General features: G+C 38.2%; 1 protein-coding gene across 10 annotated transcripts in view; it reads left to right on the top strand.

Annotated features, from left to right (window-relative positions):
* LOC143208627 (ADAMTS-like protein 4) overlaps positions 1 to 21,303 on the top strand; it is a 34,247-nt gene extending 12,944 nt beyond the window's left edge. For all 10 annotated transcript variants that reach the window (XM_076423193.1, XM_076423191.1, XM_076423186.1 and 7 more), the window contains 12 exons: positions 12,062 to 12,209; positions 16,999 to 17,165; positions 17,238 to 17,334; positions 17,390 to 17,438; positions 17,521 to 17,645; positions 17,764 to 17,887; positions 18,219 to 18,462; positions 18,812 to 19,012; positions 19,094 to 19,255; positions 19,564 to 19,740; positions 20,101 to 20,317; positions 20,382 to 21,303. In XM_076423193.1, coding sequence (XP_076279308.1) covers positions 12,062 to 12,209; positions 16,999 to 17,165; positions 17,238 to 17,334; positions 17,390 to 17,438; positions 17,521 to 17,645; positions 17,764 to 17,887; positions 18,219 to 18,462; positions 18,812 to 19,012; positions 19,094 to 19,255; positions 19,564 to 19,740; positions 20,101 to 20,317; positions 20,382 to 20,518 — 1,848 coding nt within the window. In that variant the 3' untranslated portion in view covers positions 20,519 to 21,303. The remainder of the gene's footprint in view (positions 1 to 12,061; positions 12,210 to 16,998; positions 17,166 to 17,237; positions 17,335 to 17,389; positions 17,439 to 17,520; positions 17,646 to 17,763; positions 17,888 to 18,218; positions 18,463 to 18,811; positions 19,013 to 19,093; positions 19,256 to 19,563; positions 19,741 to 20,100; positions 20,318 to 20,381) is intronic.
* Positions 21,304 to 21,313: the final 10 nt, after the last annotated feature.

Below are 21,313 nucleotides of genomic sequence, written 5' to 3'. Positions count from 1 at the left end.
ATATTATACTCGACTGCAAAGAAGATATGAATGTTTAAAATACAGAGGTTCGCCTTCGTGATTACCCAAGTAGTCGCATAAATCAAATGTAATCGCAAGGATCGGAATCGAGGCGGGCATGTTCGCTCGCGGAGAAAATATCACGATACTCCTAACGATCGATTACAAAAACGGAACGGCGAGCTACTTTTTGACGGACAAAGAAGGCGCTTTATTAGCATGCCTGAGATGTCGCTCGTAAATTACCACCGGAGTTTAATTACGGACGACGAGCGACGCCGATTTTTTCCTTGATTCCGCGGATCAGTGGAATCCCGTCCGTGATGTCCAACGTCTGTCTAGGAAGGTCCATATTGCGTGCGGATCACATTCCTGTTGGTAAATGTTGCGAGTGACGCGTATTCTTAGACCGGTCGGCTAGCAGATTAGAACAGATTCAGCCGCGTATAGATCCCGAACCGCTTTTAAAGTGTTGCAGGAAGCAGACACGATCCTACTTTATCCTTGATCCAAATCCACCGAGCCGCGTTCACGTAACTTTCTTTCATGGGGATGTTCATTAATCATATCAATGGATACCTGCTATAACATTCTGTGGATTATCGCTCGAGCATGATCCATAGACGATTACAAAAGGTCAATTGGACGGAAGAATTCTGCGTAACTGGTTGCCGTGAAAGTTGATAGAAATGAGTACTGAAAATAATGGAAAAATAAGAGAAACGTACAGTGGCTGTACAAAGTATTCGTCGAACAACTTTTTCAAAATTGGACCCAAAGTTTTCATTTTTTAATTCCCCACTTATTCAGATTTGAATCGAAATGGATTTCCCTACACGATATAAAACAAATTTTTATTAGCATACACTATCTGGAAATGGAAAGCAAACATCAAATCAATGTCTTTAATTATTAACAGCACTCGTAAACGAGATGTAATAATTACCATAACAAGTTTTATTACTATCAAGAAAATCTATCTTTGCTAATTAATTATGCAGTGCTACTATGTTTATTAACGGAATAAAATGCAGAGCCAGTGCGCGAACGAGAGAATCATATAATATTTTAAACACTTACGCGTGCGCATATTTTTTAAAATAATTGTTCTATGTCAATAAATACAAATTAGTCGCCATTGGTTGTTAAACATTCTGCGTCATTCAAACATTTCCCAATGAAAGCTTTAGATCGAGGAATGCTGCAAGAAATCACTTTCTACAGGAAATATTTTTATATTTCTAATAATTTCGAGATATTTTCACCTGGTCGTTTCTAATATTTGATAGCGTAAAGTGTTAACTACTAAAAGCCATTACCAGCTATCTAAACAGGCGAATCAGTAGTGGTCTGTACAATGCTGATAGCTTGAAGGAGTACATTCGCGGTGCCCGTGTACGAGTTGATAGTTTGATAGATCGAATTAAAAATTCAATATATCTTCCAGCGGTGGATAAGCTGCACACATCCATCCAGGAAGTACGAGTTGTTACAGCGTTTCCTCGTTTGCGTGTCACGAGCGGGCCGCGTATTCTCTAGGTTGAGGCATTGTAATAAATTACGAATGTTTTGTAGCTTCCTATAAATGCATTTGCTCGTGACGTCTCCTTTATCATTATAAATAAACCTTCTGTCGCGACAAACGTCTTTATAGTTCTCTAACGAGGTAAACGTATATGTGTCGTGAATTGTAATCGTCAGAGAACATTACTTTTGCAAGGCAGACAAGTGTCCTTAACCCCTGTACACTGTTCTGCTGACTGCTACATCAACATTTTCGAAATGAAATTAGACCAAGATCGATGTGCGACTAAACAAGAACATTTATTATCTTTTTTCTCTTTCAAATTTCACCTGCTCACTTCTGTCAGAAATGCACACACACTGCGGGCTATTGTCTACGACTTTTATTATGTTTACAACACAATAGGTGCATAACGGTGCAACATGATTTTCTTGAACGTTGTCGAGTTCCTTTGATTGAAGAATCAATTTTATTACAGTTCACAGTGGTATTTGAATTGACACTGACGAAAATTGTAGTTCTTTGTTTCTTGGATGTCTTATGAGGCACACGACGACGCGACGTCTCGATTAAATTTTCATCTCCGTTACACAATCAATTTGCTTTTATATTCTCTTACTCGACTGGCAGTAGGAAGATACTCCTTCATGGACCATCAGTTTCGTGTCTCGTTCCTTCCCCAACGTTATGACACGCGGTTAGTGCAGGGTCATGATCATGCAGGTTGCAGTCACTCGAGTTTCACTGCACGCCGAGCAGACATCGCATGGTGTTTAAATTTTCATACACGGTTTTCTTTTCTGAATCGCTTTATTAAACTCAAATACTACCCCATTTTATGGTGTGTGATATTTTATCTTTAGACAAGTAATGTGCCTAAAAGAAAATTATAAGTTTTTCGTTGGATTGTATAATACTACATTCAGAAAAGTTGAAAATTTTTGGTCACCTGAGTGAAAGTTCAGCCTTTTATATTTCTTTACGAATTGACGCTTGTGGAATAAATAAAATGATCCAAGGTTGGTCACATTCAACAGTCGGTTCCTGTAATCTGCGTGACAGAATCGTGTTGAAATTGCTGATGGCACAGCATGTGCCAAAGGTTAAAAAGTCGCTGTTAATTAAAATGACCCAGTCGTTGCCAACATGCGTGAAACGCACGATCGAGTTACAGCAAACGTTCCGAGAATCGTTTCACGGTTTCGCGGAATTCCATCCTTTTTTTCACGCCTGGCAACCTGTTTTCCGGATATAATTGACTGTCCGTGGTAAGACCGGATTCCGTGGCATCGAATTCGAAATGCTTTTTCTTGGTGGTCCCACAGGGTGAAGCGCGTCCAACTCGTCTCTCGTCGACGTTGACGTCGACGTCGTCGGCCTGTCTACTCGTCTCTACAGTCTGACGAATATATGGTCATTCGAGAGAAAATTTACGACTCCGAAACTAATACATTTTCAACCCAAGACCTCTGATATTTGTATACCTATTACTCAAATTACACAATTATCCAAATCACAAAAAGACTTCCATTGAAAATTATTATAGATGCACTCTTTCTCAGAACTTTACAAATCGTAAACTAATACATTTTCATCCCAAGACCTCTGATATTTGTATACCTATTACTCAAATTACACAATTATCCAAATTACAAAAAGGCTTCCATTAAAAATTAGTATAGATGCACTCTTTTTCAAAACTTACAACTCGTAAACTAATACATTTTCAACCCAAGACCTCTCTCTATACCTATTATTCAAATTACACAATTATCCAAGTTACAAAAAGGCTTCCATTGAAAATTATTACAGATGCATTCTTTTTCAAAGCTTTACAACTCGTACACTAATACATTTTCAACCCAAGACCTCTGACATTTGTATACATTTATTCAAATTACACAATTATCCAAATTACAAAAAGGCTTCCATTGAAAATTAGTATAGATGCACTCTTTTTCAAAACTTACAACTCGTAAACTAATACATTTTCAACCCAAGACCTCTCTCTATACCTATTATTCAAATTACACAATTATCCAAGTTACAAAAAGGCTTCCATTGAAAATTATTACAGATGCATTCTTCTTCAAAGCTTTACAACTCGTACACTAATACATTTTCAACCCAAGACCTCTGACATTTGTATACATTTATTCAAATTACACAATTATCCAAATAACAAAATGACTTCCATTGAAAATTATTATTGATGCATTCTTTTTCAAAAAGAAAGAATTTTTCCATAAAATCAACAACGAGAAAGGTGGTTGGCACATCCAGCTGTTTCTCTCGGTCGTTCCACTGTGCATCGGTTGCGCGTACGCTTCATGATGCGCCAAGATGAGAATGGGATGAGTAGCGAAAGCAGAACCGATAGCCCGCGAATAAGCACGGTCACGTACACCGTCATTGCGAATCATGACGTCGTTGATGTTCGAGCCGCGTTACGTTCAGTGGCAAACTGTACATATCTCGAAACGCGGGAAATTGAAATTAGTTTCTAAATTTTCAATATAAGCTCATGTAAAAAGTTTGGAAAATACAACTCCACTATTTTCTCTGCAAGTTCGACTAATTACAATTAAACGTTATATACCAAACCAATAGCGTTTCACCTCGGACCGTGACGGATCAGACTAATTCATTACTTAGCAATTGTGTACGCGGTGCGCCTAAAGAAGTTTTTTTTTCAAAAAAATTAATGGACTCAATGTACATAAGGTTGAAACGGAGCTGACTAACGGGCGATGACCTTTTTCTTCCGAACCACTCGCTTCTACAAATGCTGGTTCACTAAAATTTCTCTTGCAAAACACTTTGAATACTCATCTTTCTTTCAATGGGGAAAGAGACACATTTGTGGTTCTGGCATTTCCGAACGTCACAGTAACGCACATTCATGATCAGATTTAGAGTCGAATAACTGTAGTTATGTAACGTACAGATTTACTGTGTTGGATTTAATGCTGGAAACAAGATATTCAATATATAACTTTAAAGTGAATATTTTTATCTTTGCTGATTTAACATAATGGAGACGACGTGTGATGTAATGAATTTCTGAGCTACTATAAAATAGATACTCGAAAGGTAATGCGGAAGAATTTTTAACATATTTCCGACCTCTACAAATTCTTAAAGGATTCTTAAAGAAATATGTAATTCTACGCGTTTGAACTCATTCACATTTTCCACTCATTTTTGAAAACAGAAAGTTGAATTCTTAGGATTAGTGAACCATAGAACAGCTTATTCTGAAGAAGAGATCTGGGAATACGCTGGCTATTTTATTGGCAGAGGAGCGTAATATTTTAAGTAAGCTAGTAAAGTAGCTAAGATAGGGTAAATAATCTATCAGCATAACTTTACGTGTACTTCATTATGTTTGCATTGAAAACATTGTAAATTTGTTGTATCCTCGCACGAAGTTCTGTGGAATTTTTTATTTTCAACCATTTCTACAACTCAACTGGAACAATTTCAATCTGTTCAACTCGACAAATCATAAATTCCCGGCCGAGTCTTGTGTTGTGCATTTTGATACAGAATTAGATCGGTAAAAACCGGACGTCTCGCACCGAATACAGACAAAGGAGCCAGATTTACGTGTCACTCTAACAACGCGACACCGGCACTGCCATAAGGCGTCGCGTCGCGTCGGCGTCGTGGAGATCCTTCCGATAACACGAATCGAGTTCGACGTTTATTCGTGTTGCGTTATTTTCGTGGTCACTAGAGCTGTTTAATCCTCGATGTCAAGAATTCGGAGCGCAACATCGGTGTTCCTGATTGGACCGGGATGATTCATTCGGCCCTTTCGAAGCCGATTATTAATTAGCCGCTTATCTTAATGACTTCGCGCAACTTTCGTTCCTTTTTCTTTCCTCCCTTAATGTTCTCGCAATGAAAACAGGCTTAGCGTGAAGGGAATGATATAAATCAACGCGGACACCTTAGAACTCGAACGCTAATGTTGCGCGGGTGATCCTGAATCCGGAACTGACCGTAACAGGGATCTTATAAGGGAATAGTAAGAGACACCGGGACTTGATACGATTTCTTATTTCTCTAATATTTATTCCAGTTAACTTTTCATTTAATCATCTACTGTACATTCGCCTTAATTTTATAATTTATCATTAGTGGACTGCGGATTTTATGCATTTATCACAAAAATGGGTAAGCACAATTTCAAGCAGTGAACATATTAAAAAGATTTAAAGTTATCAGTGTATTGGTTTCAGCTTAATTAGATAATTAAAAGAAGAAAGAAATTTTTAATTCGCTCCTCTGTCTTGCAATCAATGCAAAATAAAAATTGTTCACCCAGATTGCATCAAACTGGAGTGAAATAATATAACGGCATCTCTAAATTGTTTTAATATCTTTATTGTTTTAAATTATGATAAAATTAGTTTGGAAACATATACAAGCACTTACAAAATACAATACAATCCAAATTTTCTTTTGCAGTATATTTACAATTTATAAAATCTTGAAAAGTACTAGTACATTATTATCAACTTTTCAGAATAATTAGAAGAAGCACACGTCTATTTGCGTCCTGTCTGTTGCAATTGATGCAGACAATTTTTATTTTACTTTACAGGACACTTTATGTACCATATTCACAGAGAATTCAATATCAGCTGCTACTATTGCAATGAAAATTATATGTAGCGCGAATACTTTTGTTCTTTATCGACCTGCGCATGTACCTATGTGCAGAGTTGGGCAAAAATGTTATTTAAATCAAAATTTTGAATAAAATGGGTTTTTTTCCAAGTGGGTTTTAAACCCACTTTATTCGAAATTTTTATATAAATCAAATTTTTGCCCAACTCTGGCTGTGTGTACCACACGAATAACCAAATTTCCAGTCACTCTATTTCCGTGGGCTTACGATGTTACTTCATTCGGTCACGGGATTCCGCGCGATACGTTTGTTATCAATGCCCCCGGCGTATTATCCAGGCCGTCCGGAAGGCGGTTTCCACTGGAATCACCTACACAAGCGGCCCGAAAACTCAACACGCACATAGCCACGCAGGTTGTTTTATCACAGTGTAAACACCTGACGTGTGTTCGCGCTGGGACCCACTTGTAAATGTAGCCGGTAGAATTATAACTCGCTTATTACAAGTTAACACGCGCGACATAGTTTAATGCACTCTAACGCCTCCACAGATTTATACTTCCCGGCACACGGTTCTACTGTACTTTTTTTTTACAAAAATCTTTGTCTAGACTGGTTGATTACCGTGTTTTGTCTCTATTATGTCACTGATGACGAATATATGCAAACGATGATATTGTAGATGAAGAAATAGTGTGCACATTATTCTAGGATTTCTAGAGACAGTGTCTTTATAGTAATAAATAATATCTTGAAGACAAATGATCCGCAGCTGTCCAGAGACCACAGTTTGTGATTTCACGGCACCGAATTAGCGGGCATGGTCGCGAGGATCCATCCACGATCAACTGGATCTCTCTTTTTACTTAAATAATTTTTACACGTTTCAGTCGCTTTCACAGGATTTTTCAAGTACGGTTTAATTATTTTCTTGCACTATATTTACAATTTATAAAATCTTGAAAATACACAATATTCGTACACCTTTTAAAAGCGAACAACTTTTTCAAAATTGCAACAGCTTCAGTTTTTTGGGACGTTAGAAGATTCAGTATACTAGCTAACGTGTAAATAATTTTATTTTTAATTGTTTACTTATTTGTAGATAATTTTTATCGCGTTTTCCACCGAGAAAAAAAGATTCCAACGTGCTCTGTCCAAATGAACGCCGTCTATTTGTGGTCTAAAAATACTGTAAAACTCTCATGCTCACGATACGATGAATTTCAGCTGTACTTGTCCATAGTCTAGAAATTGCCGTACCAGATTGTACTAATAAAACACGACTGGCCAGTGACGCCGCCAGGCGCCACAATATCCTCGAAGAAAATATGCATAAGTGGATCGAACCAGGGGTTGCCGCGTTACATTTATTTGCATGTCTCGGAGAAAATTGCGCTATCGATGGTAACCCCCGTAAGTAAATTATTGTCGGTAGGTTTTCGTACCGAATCGTTACGTAATTAAGAGATTCCATAAATTTCTTTGTAATTATAATGCCGGGGGGGATGCATCTAAATCACCGTCACCGTCATAAATATAAATCCTAGATAACCATCGATGCAAGATAATGTTAACGTCCGGTACTCGTCGGTATGATACTGTCGACCCTCATCGTTAATATCGATCGATCGATAAAACGAGAAGAGAACGGTAGGGTGAGGGACCTGTTTCACGTCGTTTGACATTATCGAACAGTAATCGAGAACCGTGGCTCTGAGTTCTCATTGTTCCCCTACGGGTCGATTTATAAATTCGCTCATGCGATATTCATACAATTAACATCGATCGTGTGAGCAACGAGCAACTTGACATTCATCCGGGGTTAATCCAATCAGAGTGAGGAGAGTCACTTTGGGCGCGGCTTTCATATGCACGTTACTGATTAGCTTTTACTGAAAAAAAGAAGTGTCGCGCAGCGGAACAACGCCGCGTTCAGCTCTGGCAAGTATCAAGGACAATTGCGGACGTTCGTCGACGATGAATCGACATTGGTGTTCCCTGCGGATAGTTGCATAGGATGCATCTTAATACTATTAGCTCGTCGTTCGGAAAGTAACTTCGATTTTCGTGCGAAGATCTTTATGCATTTGTGAAGAAATTGGTTGGGTGAATTATAAAACAATAAAAGATTAGATAATTTAAGAGCATTGTGATGTTGTTTTTAGTGTAGCAGAGTCATTAAGGGATGACATCAATTTGTATTTTATTCCTGCCGCTCACAAACAATGTAAAACATTTTTATTTTGCATAAAGATCCGCAGTCTAGTCATTACTCAAACTTATTTTAAATCGCAAAATCCTGGTATATCTTGGCAGCTGGTGTTATGACGTCATTTATTGCCTTGTATTGCTTTCTAACCTTTCAAGCATTTTTTTATCATCACATCAAATATGCAATATCAATTATTCATTTTTATTACCGCAAGGGTTCGATCGTGGAAACGATTCTTAGAATTTCAGTAATTGTGAAAGAAGAGATTATAAGAGAAGTATAATATTAAAGCTGACCGTGTATTCATTTTTAAAAAATTGTACAATGAAGTCGATGTTGTGCAAAGGATTAGAGCGAATAGCTTAATAATAATTATTCGGTAAGAATGAAACCATCTGTTGACACGATCGCGGTGACCTTGGTAAAGTGGGATAAATAAATAAATGTGTTGACGTCACGTCGGCCGTGATGCATCCCCGAATTACGAAACTACGTGCGCAGCCGAAATAGAATAGAACATTCAAGAAAGCCATCAGTGATTAATCACCCAATCAAACGGTAGTAATAGATACGAAGTTCCAGATCCGACTTGAATCACCACCGAAGCACTCGCTGCTACATAGCCATGTGGTCTTCCCTATAATTTATACTCGTCTTTCGCGTCCTATATACCGATTCCACGCCCATGTAACGCTAACCCACGTAGGGTACTGCGCAGTTTAACATACAATTCCTTATCGCCTTAAATCATGTTCAACTTCATCATCCCTAGAATCACCGAACACTCGACAATGTTACAATATCTACCAGGTTTTTCCTTCTCGTTACGTTATTTTTAACACTGCATCGTCTCGCGCGAATCGTAAATCCAGCTTCTCAGATTTGCATAGCTACTAATCACAAAGTATCCTCTGCCACGAGACAAAGAATCCTTTTCCAGGAAACCATTGCAATATCTTATTCTATTTCCGATTAAAATCGCGTACGGTCGCATAGGCGCGGACCATGAATGCTAATAATATCGTCATAGCAGCATGATTAATATCGAAACGGTATTTCATGCAAATTCACGATGCAACGCCGATTGGTCCTTGATGGAAGCACGTACAGTGGCAGACACGTATATGTACATATAGTATTTCAGATAAACAGCATATAAATTGTATCTCTTCAAAACTCTCGCTGATAATTATCAAATGTTCCATCATTTTTATGACAAAGACCCTGAAAGCATCGTCATAGCAGGATGATTATAATTAATAGATGTAATTTAATAGATATAATTATGACTAAAATGAGTAGGTGCAATTTAAAACATTAAAAACGGATAAAGACGGATAAAGACGGATTTCAAAATACTTTCATATCATTTTCAACCTATTGAGTAAATTTCTATGTCACTCCGGTTTGTCGCAATTCAAGTGGAAAAATTTTATTTTGCATAAAGATCCGCTGTCTAAATGATTAGACTGCGGATTTTATGCGTTCGTGACACAAATGGGTGGATGTAATTTAAAACAGTAAATATATTAGAACAATTTAAGAGCGTCCATATGTTATTTGCAATTTATTAAAATGGTTAAAAATAGAAAGAATTTTTACATGGTTTCAGTGTCTTGTAATTGACGAAGAACATTTTTATTTTGTATAAAGGTATTTTGTATAAGTATTGGAGAGATATCCAGGTAAACAGTACACAAATTGTATCATCAAAACTCTGACTCGTAATTATTAAATGTTCCATAATTTTTATGACGAAGATCCTGAAAGTACAACCATGTCTTCAGATACATTTGCATGTGTCTGCCACTGTGCTTCCATCGAGGGCCACACAAGTGTGCGTCCGGCGCCGTAGAAATTCTTGAGATTCCTGGTCCAAGTGCTGTCAGTGACCAAGAGTGGTGCTCGATCGATGTATCGACGTCCGGTGTCTCGACTTCCGGTGCACTCGACAGCTGCCTCGATTCGAGGACAGAACGCAGCCGAGGCCCGAAGAGGTTCGCGACACGATGGGTCTAAATTTGCGCAGTCACAGCCATAATTTTCGCCGTGGTTTCGCGCGTCCAAACACGTGTCACGCGACACGTGTTGTGACTTACTAATTCGCGTCGCAAGCTCGCGGCTCAGATCTACTTGATTCAATAACGCTGCGGGGCTGTTTGCTCAGACGCGGTCAAGCAGCCACGTGTGTAAACAGCACTTCTGTTTTGACTAATTATTCCGTAGACATCGGCGATTCTGAATGACGAGATGAATGGAGTCCCGAACGCGATTCGCGAACTTCCGTGCTACACTAGCTGCGTCGACACTCGAGGAACCGTGTGCCCTGAAATTTTTACTTGCACAAATAATTTTTGCTTTTCATGAATTCCAATTTTAAGTATGTACACTTGTTTGCGAAATTGTTCGATCAATTAAGATTATTCATAAATGGAATGAGCCAATCAAACGTATTTGGAACAATATAGGTATTTACAGCTTTAAGATTATGTCGGTAATATTGGAAAGTAATTGTTTAACCGACGTGTTGGAAAGATGTATTGTTACTTCCACGATTTTTCTAAAATTAAAAAAGTGGGTAGATTTCTAATAATCATAAGTACCTACAATGCAATCAATTTATAATTTATGCGACAACGAAATTGTCACGTTTCATCGGGAAAACAAAGGATTGCCACACTGTTGCGAGTGATTAGAGTGGTCACCTACTCAAATACGTATGACTGAATAAGGTATCGGCCTCGATTGCTGGAAACCTGATCCCTTAACAATTTTCAGGCAAGCGCATTTCCTTTTCTGATACTGTTTCATCACTGTTCGAGGTGGGACTGCAAACACAAATATGTTCGAAAGTGGGCTTCACACTTGTTTATGACGTAATAAATATGTGTATCGTTTAGTTCATTGTACAATGAAAAGTGCCAACAATTGGTTCATTTATGAATAAATTAGTTGGGCGAAATATAAAACAGTAATAGATTATATAAATTCTGGAATATTGTAATGTTGTTTTTAACGAAATAAAGTCATTAACCCGGCGTTGGTAAGGTGGGAAAATGTATCGTAAGTGGTAAGGTGGGGTCTCACAGAGCCCCCGAAATAATATATTGTATTATAGAAATATAAATACCTTTTTCATAAATATAAAGATTAGGTATTGCGTAAGAGGCTTGTAATTTATCAGAGTAAAAACGCAGATCCACGAAATTAAATTTTTATTATTAAAAAATACTTAACAACTGTCACGCGTTGTTACAATGTTATACGATCAATCTAAAATCTCTGGGGTCTGTGAGACACCACCTAACTAACGCCGGAGTAAGGGGTGAAATCAATTTTTATGCAGAACACAGAATATTTTTATTTTAATAATATATACTTTTAATCTTATCTTGATATCATCTACAATAATTATTTACTATACATAAACAATTTAAAAGGAACGTATACTGAACACATTCGCTCTTTCATCGCATGACTAATTAAAGGATATTGAAGCACTGAATAATCGATTAGCTGATAAAATGCCTGAACATAATCCCTTAATTACTCTATAAAATGTAGACGTCTTAGCGCATTCGCGATCGAAAACCGCTCGGGAATGATGAAACTCGTCTTGGCTGTTAGAAAATTCAATAAATACATGAATAATGAATTAACGCCATGCTAATTCTGGTTGCAGTGTTTCTCGAGTTATTGCAGTGGACACTTGATCGATGGGATTTTCACGGAACCGACCTTGGAGCTGGGTTACAATCTAGTAGCTACAGTTCCTCGAGGTGCTTTGGCTCTGAACGTGACACAATTGCGACACACGGAGAATTATTTGGGTAAGGGAGTGACAATTGTATATTTAGCACCGTTGTGTATTTTTAGGCACGACGAAAATGCAGTAGAACTCGCCGTATACGAATACTTATTATTCGACTATCCATTCCGTTATCCAAACAATGCGCGGACTGAAATTCTGAAACATATTCGCGATAATATCTTGCGATACTTACGAGCCTACTTCTTGGAATCTCGCAACTCGATTGCGAGAATGTTTCAGGATTAAATTCCATGTGTGCACATATCGCCTGGTGTGATTAGTGTTATTTGGAATACTTCTCGATTACGAATTTAGCGCTCGCCATGCTGCACACATCTGCGTGACACAGTTTCCTGTTTAAGGTTAAACAAATTCAGGTTGCAACAACAATCGATGTAGTAAATGTTGAAAGTTTCGTATTGGTTAGTGTGGCTGCTGTGACGTTGACAGATTTCCACGTGCTTCGGCAAGGCAGCCAACACTATGTGATAACTAGACTGCGGATTAGTGTGTATGTTTATGCGATTTGCAATTTTTATTACCACGCTTATATTAACTTGCCGTGTTGTTGTATGCGTCAAATCTTGTAATCGTATTTTAAACCTCTTCACATAGCCCAATCTTGCTGAAATTTTGTATACACACTTGCTTCCGATGACAATAAAAGTAGAAAATAACATATATAATAAAAACTTTTTAAAAACCGCTCTTATATTAAAAGGCACTAAAAAGGGGAAAATCATTTTTATCCTGGTTTTCCATAAAATACCGAATCCAGTTAAATGATTAATAATATTTTTCCCCAAAATTTTAAGCAATTAGTTCAAAATTTCTTCTCTTATAAAATTAGTGTCGGAATAGATAGAAAAATTTAATATAAATTTAAATAAAATCGTAACATTAGTGACTATAAAAATAAAAGCGTCGAGGGCTAAACTATATTGACATAATGTTCGTGGCAGCACCACGCTTTTATTTTTATAGTCACTAACGTCATGATTTTATTTAAAATATTAAATTTTTCTATCTATTCCGACACTAATTTTATAACAGAAGGAAGTTTGAACTAATCGCTTAGAATTTTGGGAAAAAATATTATTAATCATTTAACTGGATTCGGTATTTTATGGAGAACCAGAATAAAAATTATTTTCTCCTTTTTAGTACATTTTAATATAAGCGTGGTTTTTAAAAAGTTTTTCGTAGACGAATTTAAAAAAATTTTCAGGAACCATAAATGCATAAAGATCGGCAGCCTAGTAATAACTTTATGACGCCCGCGAAGAAATTCTTTACGATTCGAAAAATTCACTAATTCTATTGACATCCTAACTATAATATCAAATGAGTGAACGCAGAAAGTCCACGAAATTGGGACACTTTTTTAAAATAAAAACGTAACTGTCTGAATCTCCTCGAGTTTATTTTACGCGATGTCGTCCCACAAAGACTCATTATCAAAAATCGTGTCACCCGAACGCGGACAGTGGATATCTTAATTGAAATATCGAAGATCCAGCCGTACCTGAATGACATCATCAATGACAATCTCGGTGAAGTCGAACGACAGGGCAGAAAACCCGCGATTTATGGAATCGCAAACACGTCGTTCGACAACAAAGGCGTGAAAGTGACCGTGGGGATAATAAAGCGGAACACGAACGGGCGCATAACGAATGAAGAGAAATGGGATCAAACGAAGGTTGCCAGGCAATATTGAATCGGGCTGATACACGTAGTCCTGGTTCGTGCCGCGCGGCAAACTGATTTTAATGAACTGTGCCAGCGAGCGAATCGTCGCCGTGATTGTTTGCGATTGTAAGCAATCAGCTTGCGTCGTCGGTTTCGCGATCGCCCTTTATTATCAACGCGGGATCTGTTATCGTACGAATCCGTAGGATGAACGAGTCCTCGCAGCATCAACCCTCTCGTAATCCAATCTCCTGTCCGCGTGCTAAGTGGGACGTGGAGAGCTGTCTGTGGCAAATGCACTGCAACAGCTGTTGATAGGCATGTCACACACTGTGTTGCGCTTCGAGAATCTGGTTTCTAGGATTTCTTGATAATTCCTGACGTGTGCTGGCTGCGACACCGATAACGATCGGGATTTGTTTATTTAAACCTACCTGGTTCTCGCTTGACAGTTTTATACACTCGCCTGTGATTTCATTGCGGGTATTTGCGGTAGCTGATCAAATTATTGCGGGATTACCATTTGCAGGTTGATCAACAGGATATCCTTCAACTTAGTTCGCTGTCTCATTATCATCGCTCTGGATTAATCTCGATCTTTCAATGTATTGGTGAATTCTGCAAATCTCCTGCGTTCTGCTTTAAATGCACCTCAGAACTAGCAACAAAGTACTCATAGGCCAACCTTGCATAATAACTAGACTCTGCGCATTTTATGTATTTATGACAAAAATGGGCACGTACAATTTAAAAGAGTGGAACTATTAAAAAGATTTAAGGCCATCAGTGTATTAGTTTCACCTTAATAAGATAATTAAAAGAAGAACAAAATTTTTATATGGCTCCGGTGTCTGGCAATCAATGCAAACATTTGTTATTTTGCATAAGGTCCGCAATCCAATAATAATATAACAGCATAATACAATTTAAATCGATACGTGCTATACACGAGATCTAACTTACCGATATGCTCTAAATAATAGAAACATACGTATATTATTCTATTTCTGTATATACAGGGTGTGGCCGGACGACAGAGTTGGGCATTAATCGATTAAAATTTTAATCAAGATTGATTGATTAATGTGTACGATTAAAAAAGGTAAACAATGAAAAATCGACGATTGATGCAATCGATTGATGAAGTTAATCATCAATCGTTGATTAAATTTTTGCCCAACTCTGCCGGACGAGTGGTACAACCGAGCAGGGAGTGATACTACATGTAAAAATAAGTCGCAAAAAAGGAATAACACTTTTTTGTTTGACGCTTCGTTTTCGAGAAAATTGAGTTTGAAAATGCAGCGAATACCCGTGCTATTGCATAGGAATCGTCTGACGCGTCTGACCATGATCAACCAATTCTACTTTGTGATATACTACATTATGCGAACCTAGCGGAACTTGAAACTCGATTTTCTCGAAAAGGAAGCGTCAAACGTGAAATGTTATTCCTTTTTCTCGACTTAGTTTTACATGTAATATCACCCACTGCTCGGCTGTTCCACCCGTCCGGCCACACCCTATATAATGAAAAAAATAAATGTAATGTTTCGAATAACACATCTTGAAACATGTACACACCCTCCTCGATAAGGAAGAATTTACTACACACTCTCATGGGTCAAATGCGAATAATAGAAGCGTATTATTATGTATTATTGGAAAGGTGTGTAATAATTTCGTACAGAGACACATAAAATTCCGCGGCCCAATTATATCGCCGATCAGTTTCATTTTCCCGCGCCTTGCGAAACTCAAAAAGTTGTTATTATGAATGTGCCGTTTCCTGGAACGTATCTATCGCGGATCGTATAAATCGATCGGTCGTAAAATCCACGCCGACCAGCGCCCTTGTAAGAAGGGGGTATAATTCTTGGCTAAACGATTGCGATCAGGATTTTTACGGCGGTCAATCGACGTGTCATAGATCGCTAAGAAGATTAAACGCCGCGCAGAACGTTTCCGATGTGTGTCCATTCTTTGGATATGAAAGGGGCTAGGTAGGTGTGAAATAACGTGAAACTATCCGAAGGTTTTAGAATAGTGATCAATCTCGTCAGCGTTAATGCGAGTTCCTGACAACCGTTTCGCATGTCTATATTAAATTCATAACAGAATCGAACGCTTTGTTGGCATTTCGTCAAAGTTACGATGACGTTTCCTATCGAAACGGCGGGGTTATGTCGGAAACTGAAACCATTGAGTAAGCTGTATTAATAGAACCTGTTTATGCTTTCTACGATTCAACAATGTATTGTGACGTTCTGAAAATAATTTGTCACCGATCGATTTCCTTAAAAATAAAATAATCACTGGTACACTATCAATCACGTGGACTATTTTCAAAGACACACGTGTACAATAATTACGTACGAAGTGTTAGTTATTTTACGGAACGAGATGAAGAGATTGCAGTTTTTCCTCCGAGCGAATTTGCTCTCTAATGGCTGCTAATATCAATCTAATGTTTCGTTCAACTACGCCTGAAGAGAGATGAAAGACAAACCAGCGGGTAATAAATGACGTGTCTATATTTCTAATGTATCATATCGCGTACACAACACCGACAGAGACAGCGATTCCCGTATTCCAGCTCCGTGAATGACTATACGTTTCATTAGATGACTGATTATGCGATTTACTTCTCAACGCATGACACGAGCGTGAAATAATTAGCCACGGGGGGTGGGGGAGGCTGTTAGGTTTATCGACCGTGATCTCTCTAATAGTCTCTAATGCACTCGTGAATGTGTTAATTCGCATCTCGAAAAGTACTTTGTGAAATGTGGTTTTGCCACGTGTTGCATTATTATTAGGTCGAACAATGAAAATGATCGGCTTTTTTCATTCATGTTTGAATCACGATCAAATGGAGAGGAAAAGTTTCAGCTTAATAAAATAATTAAAAGAACAGGGACGTTCCTGGATTTAATTGAAAATATAGAATCAATTTAGACTCAACTTAGAGAGGACGGGTATTTGGAAAAATGATTCGATTTCAAAGATCCGCATTATAATTATTACATTGCTGGGTGAAACGAACCTTTCGAAATTGACAGAAAATTAGGAAGTAAGCAATTGACGCGGAATAAACTTTGAAATTATTTTTTCAGCGATCAAGTTGCAAAATGGCAGCTTTTTACTCAATGGGAATTACAATATTAACTTGTCCGGCAAATATCAAGCAGCTGGAACAACTTTCGTGTACCTTCGTCAAGGGTCTCAGCATCTGGAAAGCTTCTCTGCTACTGGCCCATTGCAAGAGCCAATCGATGTCATGGTGAATATTTTATCTTTTGTATATTACCTTATTATATTGTATATAAAGTCTGTATATTAATGTTTCCACTAGGTTCTATACCAAGAACCAAATCCGGGGATAGTTTATCGATACATCATCCCTGGAAATGGGAACGTCCCAACGAATACTCATTTTGGGCACAAAACAGGTATATATTGCAATATTAAATACAACATTTCCAAGTTTTCATTTTTTACTTATAGTTTCTAGCAAAGCTGGAGAACCAGTTATACCGAGCACTCTAAACAGAAGGTATTTTATTCAGATTTAACGTAACATTTATTTCTGGTCTTTAACTGTAGAAAAATGCGTAATCGCCGTCGTTATTTTTCAGAGTCGAAAGCGGTCCCGCGATCAACAATGGCACGCAATCACCGTACCTTTCGAGACGATATAAAAAGAGGAAATTCGTTTGGAAAGCAGTCGGCTACACCGGGTGCAGCCAAACTTGTGGCGGAGGTATCTTCATCATTGTTCATCTTTTGTTCTCATCTTTATGAGTCTTCCATTAAATTTGATCATCATCAATTAAATCAAAATTTTGGTAACACGTGTCCTTCTTTCTTCTAAACTCAAGGTTTCCAAATGTTAAAATACATATGCGTAAAAGAACACACGCAGACAGTAGTGCCTGGGAAAAGATGTCATACAGAAAAGCCACGAGACGTTCAACGTTGCAATACCACGCCTTGCCCGCCCAGGTAAGCTCTAACGCACAAAATAATAACATTTACATTCAAAAACAGTTACATTTAAAAGAGTAAAGAAAATTTAGACATTTGTGCCCATAATTATGAAAGCACTATCGATTCATTTTTGACAATATCGTAAAAATTACATTGAATCAAATTAGTTTAGAATAATGTGATATGAAACAACTGATAATCTCATTTTTTTTAAAATCTTCACTTTCATAATTACGAGTTTTTAGCTCGTTTAAATTATTAAGCGGAAAAAATATAACGTCTGCGTAGCTACTGTGTTTTGCAAATCCTGAAGACAATATTTATTTTGCATAAAAATTCACTAAAGATGGAGAGCCGGTCCTTGGAACCACTGCTCTGTGACTTGCGGTACTGGGACTCGTGCGCGTGAATTAGAATGCGTTCAAGAGATAAAACCATCGCTGGTAATGAGGATAGCTGACGGCGCCTGTATGGAGCCGAAAATTCTTCCTACGAGCGAGCCTTGTGAAATGCCGGCGTGTGAATACGACGCGAAAATAACGGCGACGACGATACCGCCTCCGCAATGGAACGTGGGCACATGGTCTTCGGTATTAATCTTCTCCTATTGCATATTACGCACCTCGAACACCTTATTCGGTTTTAGAGGTTCATAAATCTGACACGCTCGAAAACAGTAAATAGCGTTTATGCGGTTAATCCAAATTTATTTTAGAAGCCAATTCTGGTTTATCCACAAGAGTACAGTAAATCGTACTTAATAATAGTCATGTGTGTAAGGTAGAACATTTCTTAACATTAAAGAGGCCATCACTTCAGCTATACGTAGGAATCAGTATGTACTTTCTATATTCCATGGAACTGATAAATGCTATCAACTGTTACAATAATATTAACAGTTAACACGTGTTTCTAATCAGTTTAATTTTCGAATTAAAGTGCTCCACGTCTTGTGGGCCAGGCAAGAGGACAAGAATGGCGACTTGCGTCACACAAGGACCTCCCTGCGATCTCGAAACGAAGCCTGACACTCAAGAACCTTGCGATTATGGACCCTGTTCAAATAAAGCGCCGTCATTAACCGCCATCTCTACGGGACTCCAGAGTCCACAGTGGTTGTACACCGACTGGTCCGAAGGGGTAAGAGTTCTCACGAAGTTTTTATCAAAGTATCAAACTTCTGGTTTTACGAACAGATGTGTATGCATGATCCTTTCCCAGTGTTCATCCGAATGCGGAACAGGCGTGCAAACTAGGAAAGTCTTCTGCGAAAGTAGACCGCATCTGGAATTCTGTGATCACTCGACTCGACCGGAAACTACGAGAACTTGCTCTAGCAATAGGACCTGCAGCGGACAATGGTTCACGGGACCTTGGTCAGAGGTACAATGATTAGTAGACTGCGGATCTTTGTGCATTTATAGCAAAATTGAGCGGATGAAATTGAAAATTGTTGGAAAATTTTTCAAACTGAAGATGTCAATATATGATTTCTCCTCTGTTCAAATCATTAAGTGAAGAAATAACGTTCGATTTAGTTTCTATTCCTTACAATCGATGCAGACAGCTTTTATTTTGCATAAAGATACGCAATCTAATGATTTGTTTCTCCATAAGTCAAGCTGGAAAGACAAAAGTTAAAGTTAGTTAATTCAATCTTACATTTCGAGTATTCTTTCTTTATTTCTCAGTGCTCTTCGCAATGTGACTCGGGTGAACAGGTCAGAGAAGCGGTCTGTGTAACCACTCTTCGTGGATCGCTGCTACTGGTCCGGGACATGAACTGCCCGGCAACCAAACCGGAAACAAGGAAACCATGCAACGGTCCACCATGCGAGTCCACATGGTTCATATCGGAATGGGCAGAAGTAATATTAGCGAATCGATTTTTACACTTACATTCTTGCATACATTCTACAGTAAAGTCGCGATCTAGCTCCCTGAGGATCTCCACGATCACTGTTCCTTCGCCTTCTCCTTCCACTGCGTTTACATGGCAGTACTTCTCTGCGTTCGGCATCCTTTGTACTTTTGGCGCGGTCGACGCAGTCATAAAAATATAATTTGCCTACACGATCTGTGTCCCTGCTCGGAACAGGCGGTGGGAGTTAGTTCACGACTTTACTGTAGTTTACAATTATATACAGGGTGTCTAAAATATTAATCCACGGCTGGATTTGAATGAACGTACTACTTTTGTCTTCAAATATACCCTCGAACGATTCCAGTGTTCCCGATCGTGCGGAAAAGGCATTCAGGAAAGAGAAGTGAAATGTCTGAACAGAAACGGCCAATCGCCGGAGCCTCACGAACTCCATTGCAAGGAAAAAGACAAGCCTACACCTCGACGGACCTGCAACGACTATCCCTGCAAGGATGACGTACACGTCTCCGAGAATCATCACAGAGTTCTGCAAGTTCAAGACGATCCAGAAATCTCGAATGGTATATTAAAGAATCGTTTTCTGTTGTAAAATGTTTTTTGCAATGTTAATTATTTCATTTTCAGTTTTAGAAGAGAATCCTCATTGCAAGGACAGTATATCGAACTGCAATTTAGTCGCGCAAGCCCGGCTCTGCACCTACCAGTACTACCAACAGTTTTGCTGCCATTCATGCTCCAGAGCGAAGCAAGAAGTAGAGTGAGTTCTAATTGATCGAACGTGTCTTCGATAGAAATGTAACGTCGAATAGTTAGGCTCGCGACTGAATTACGGTAAGTGTCGTACGTACGTGTAGAGTTCTGCTTACCTTCACATCGTCTGATAGAATGTTCGACGTCGATTTTTATACAGGGCGTTTCAGAATTGTAGATGCAATTCAACTGATTTATAAGACACGTAAACGTAGTATTACGATTGTAACAAAGCTGTATGTTTAGAGAGTATCCTTCTTAGAGATCTAACAAAACTCGCAATCATATTTATAGGTTTTGTACTATTCATTTGCAAAATGGTGCATTTGGAGTGCAGAACCTGTATCTGTATATTTACGAACTTATCTTAGAGTTTCACTCATCGTCTCCTATTGATTAATTTCAGCTATAATTCGAGAACACCTTGCACCGAAAGGTGACACTGCCCACTAAAGTATCATTAAGATTTCTATGTTTTATATAATGTTTAAACATTAACAACTCGACACGTACTCCTCAGCGAATCTAATCGGTCCGCGCTTTCGTAATCAATAGTAAATTATAACATTTATAACGTTTTGTACCTTTTAGAAAGCGAATTATTTATCAATTGCGATAATCGTAGGCATTCTAGAACATATATACTAACTATTCAAGTTATCAAGGATTGTGCCTTCGGTATCATGAAATTTCAAGTGACGATTGACAACGTGATCATCGACGAGAAATTATAGACTGACTGTGTACATCGGTGATAAGGCAATATTGGCATTTAATTTGTATTATTTTCCATTTATCTTTACTTG

Source organism: Lasioglossum baleicum, chromosome 5 (assembly GCF_051020765.1).
Source record: "Lasioglossum baleicum chromosome 5, iyLasBale1, whole genome shotgun sequence".
Taxonomy (NCBI): Eukaryota; Metazoa; Arthropoda; class Insecta; order Hymenoptera; family Halictidae; genus Lasioglossum; species Lasioglossum baleicum.
The sequence above is the reverse complement of the archived record's forward strand: the minus strand, read 5'-3'. Positions and strand labels throughout refer to the sequence as shown.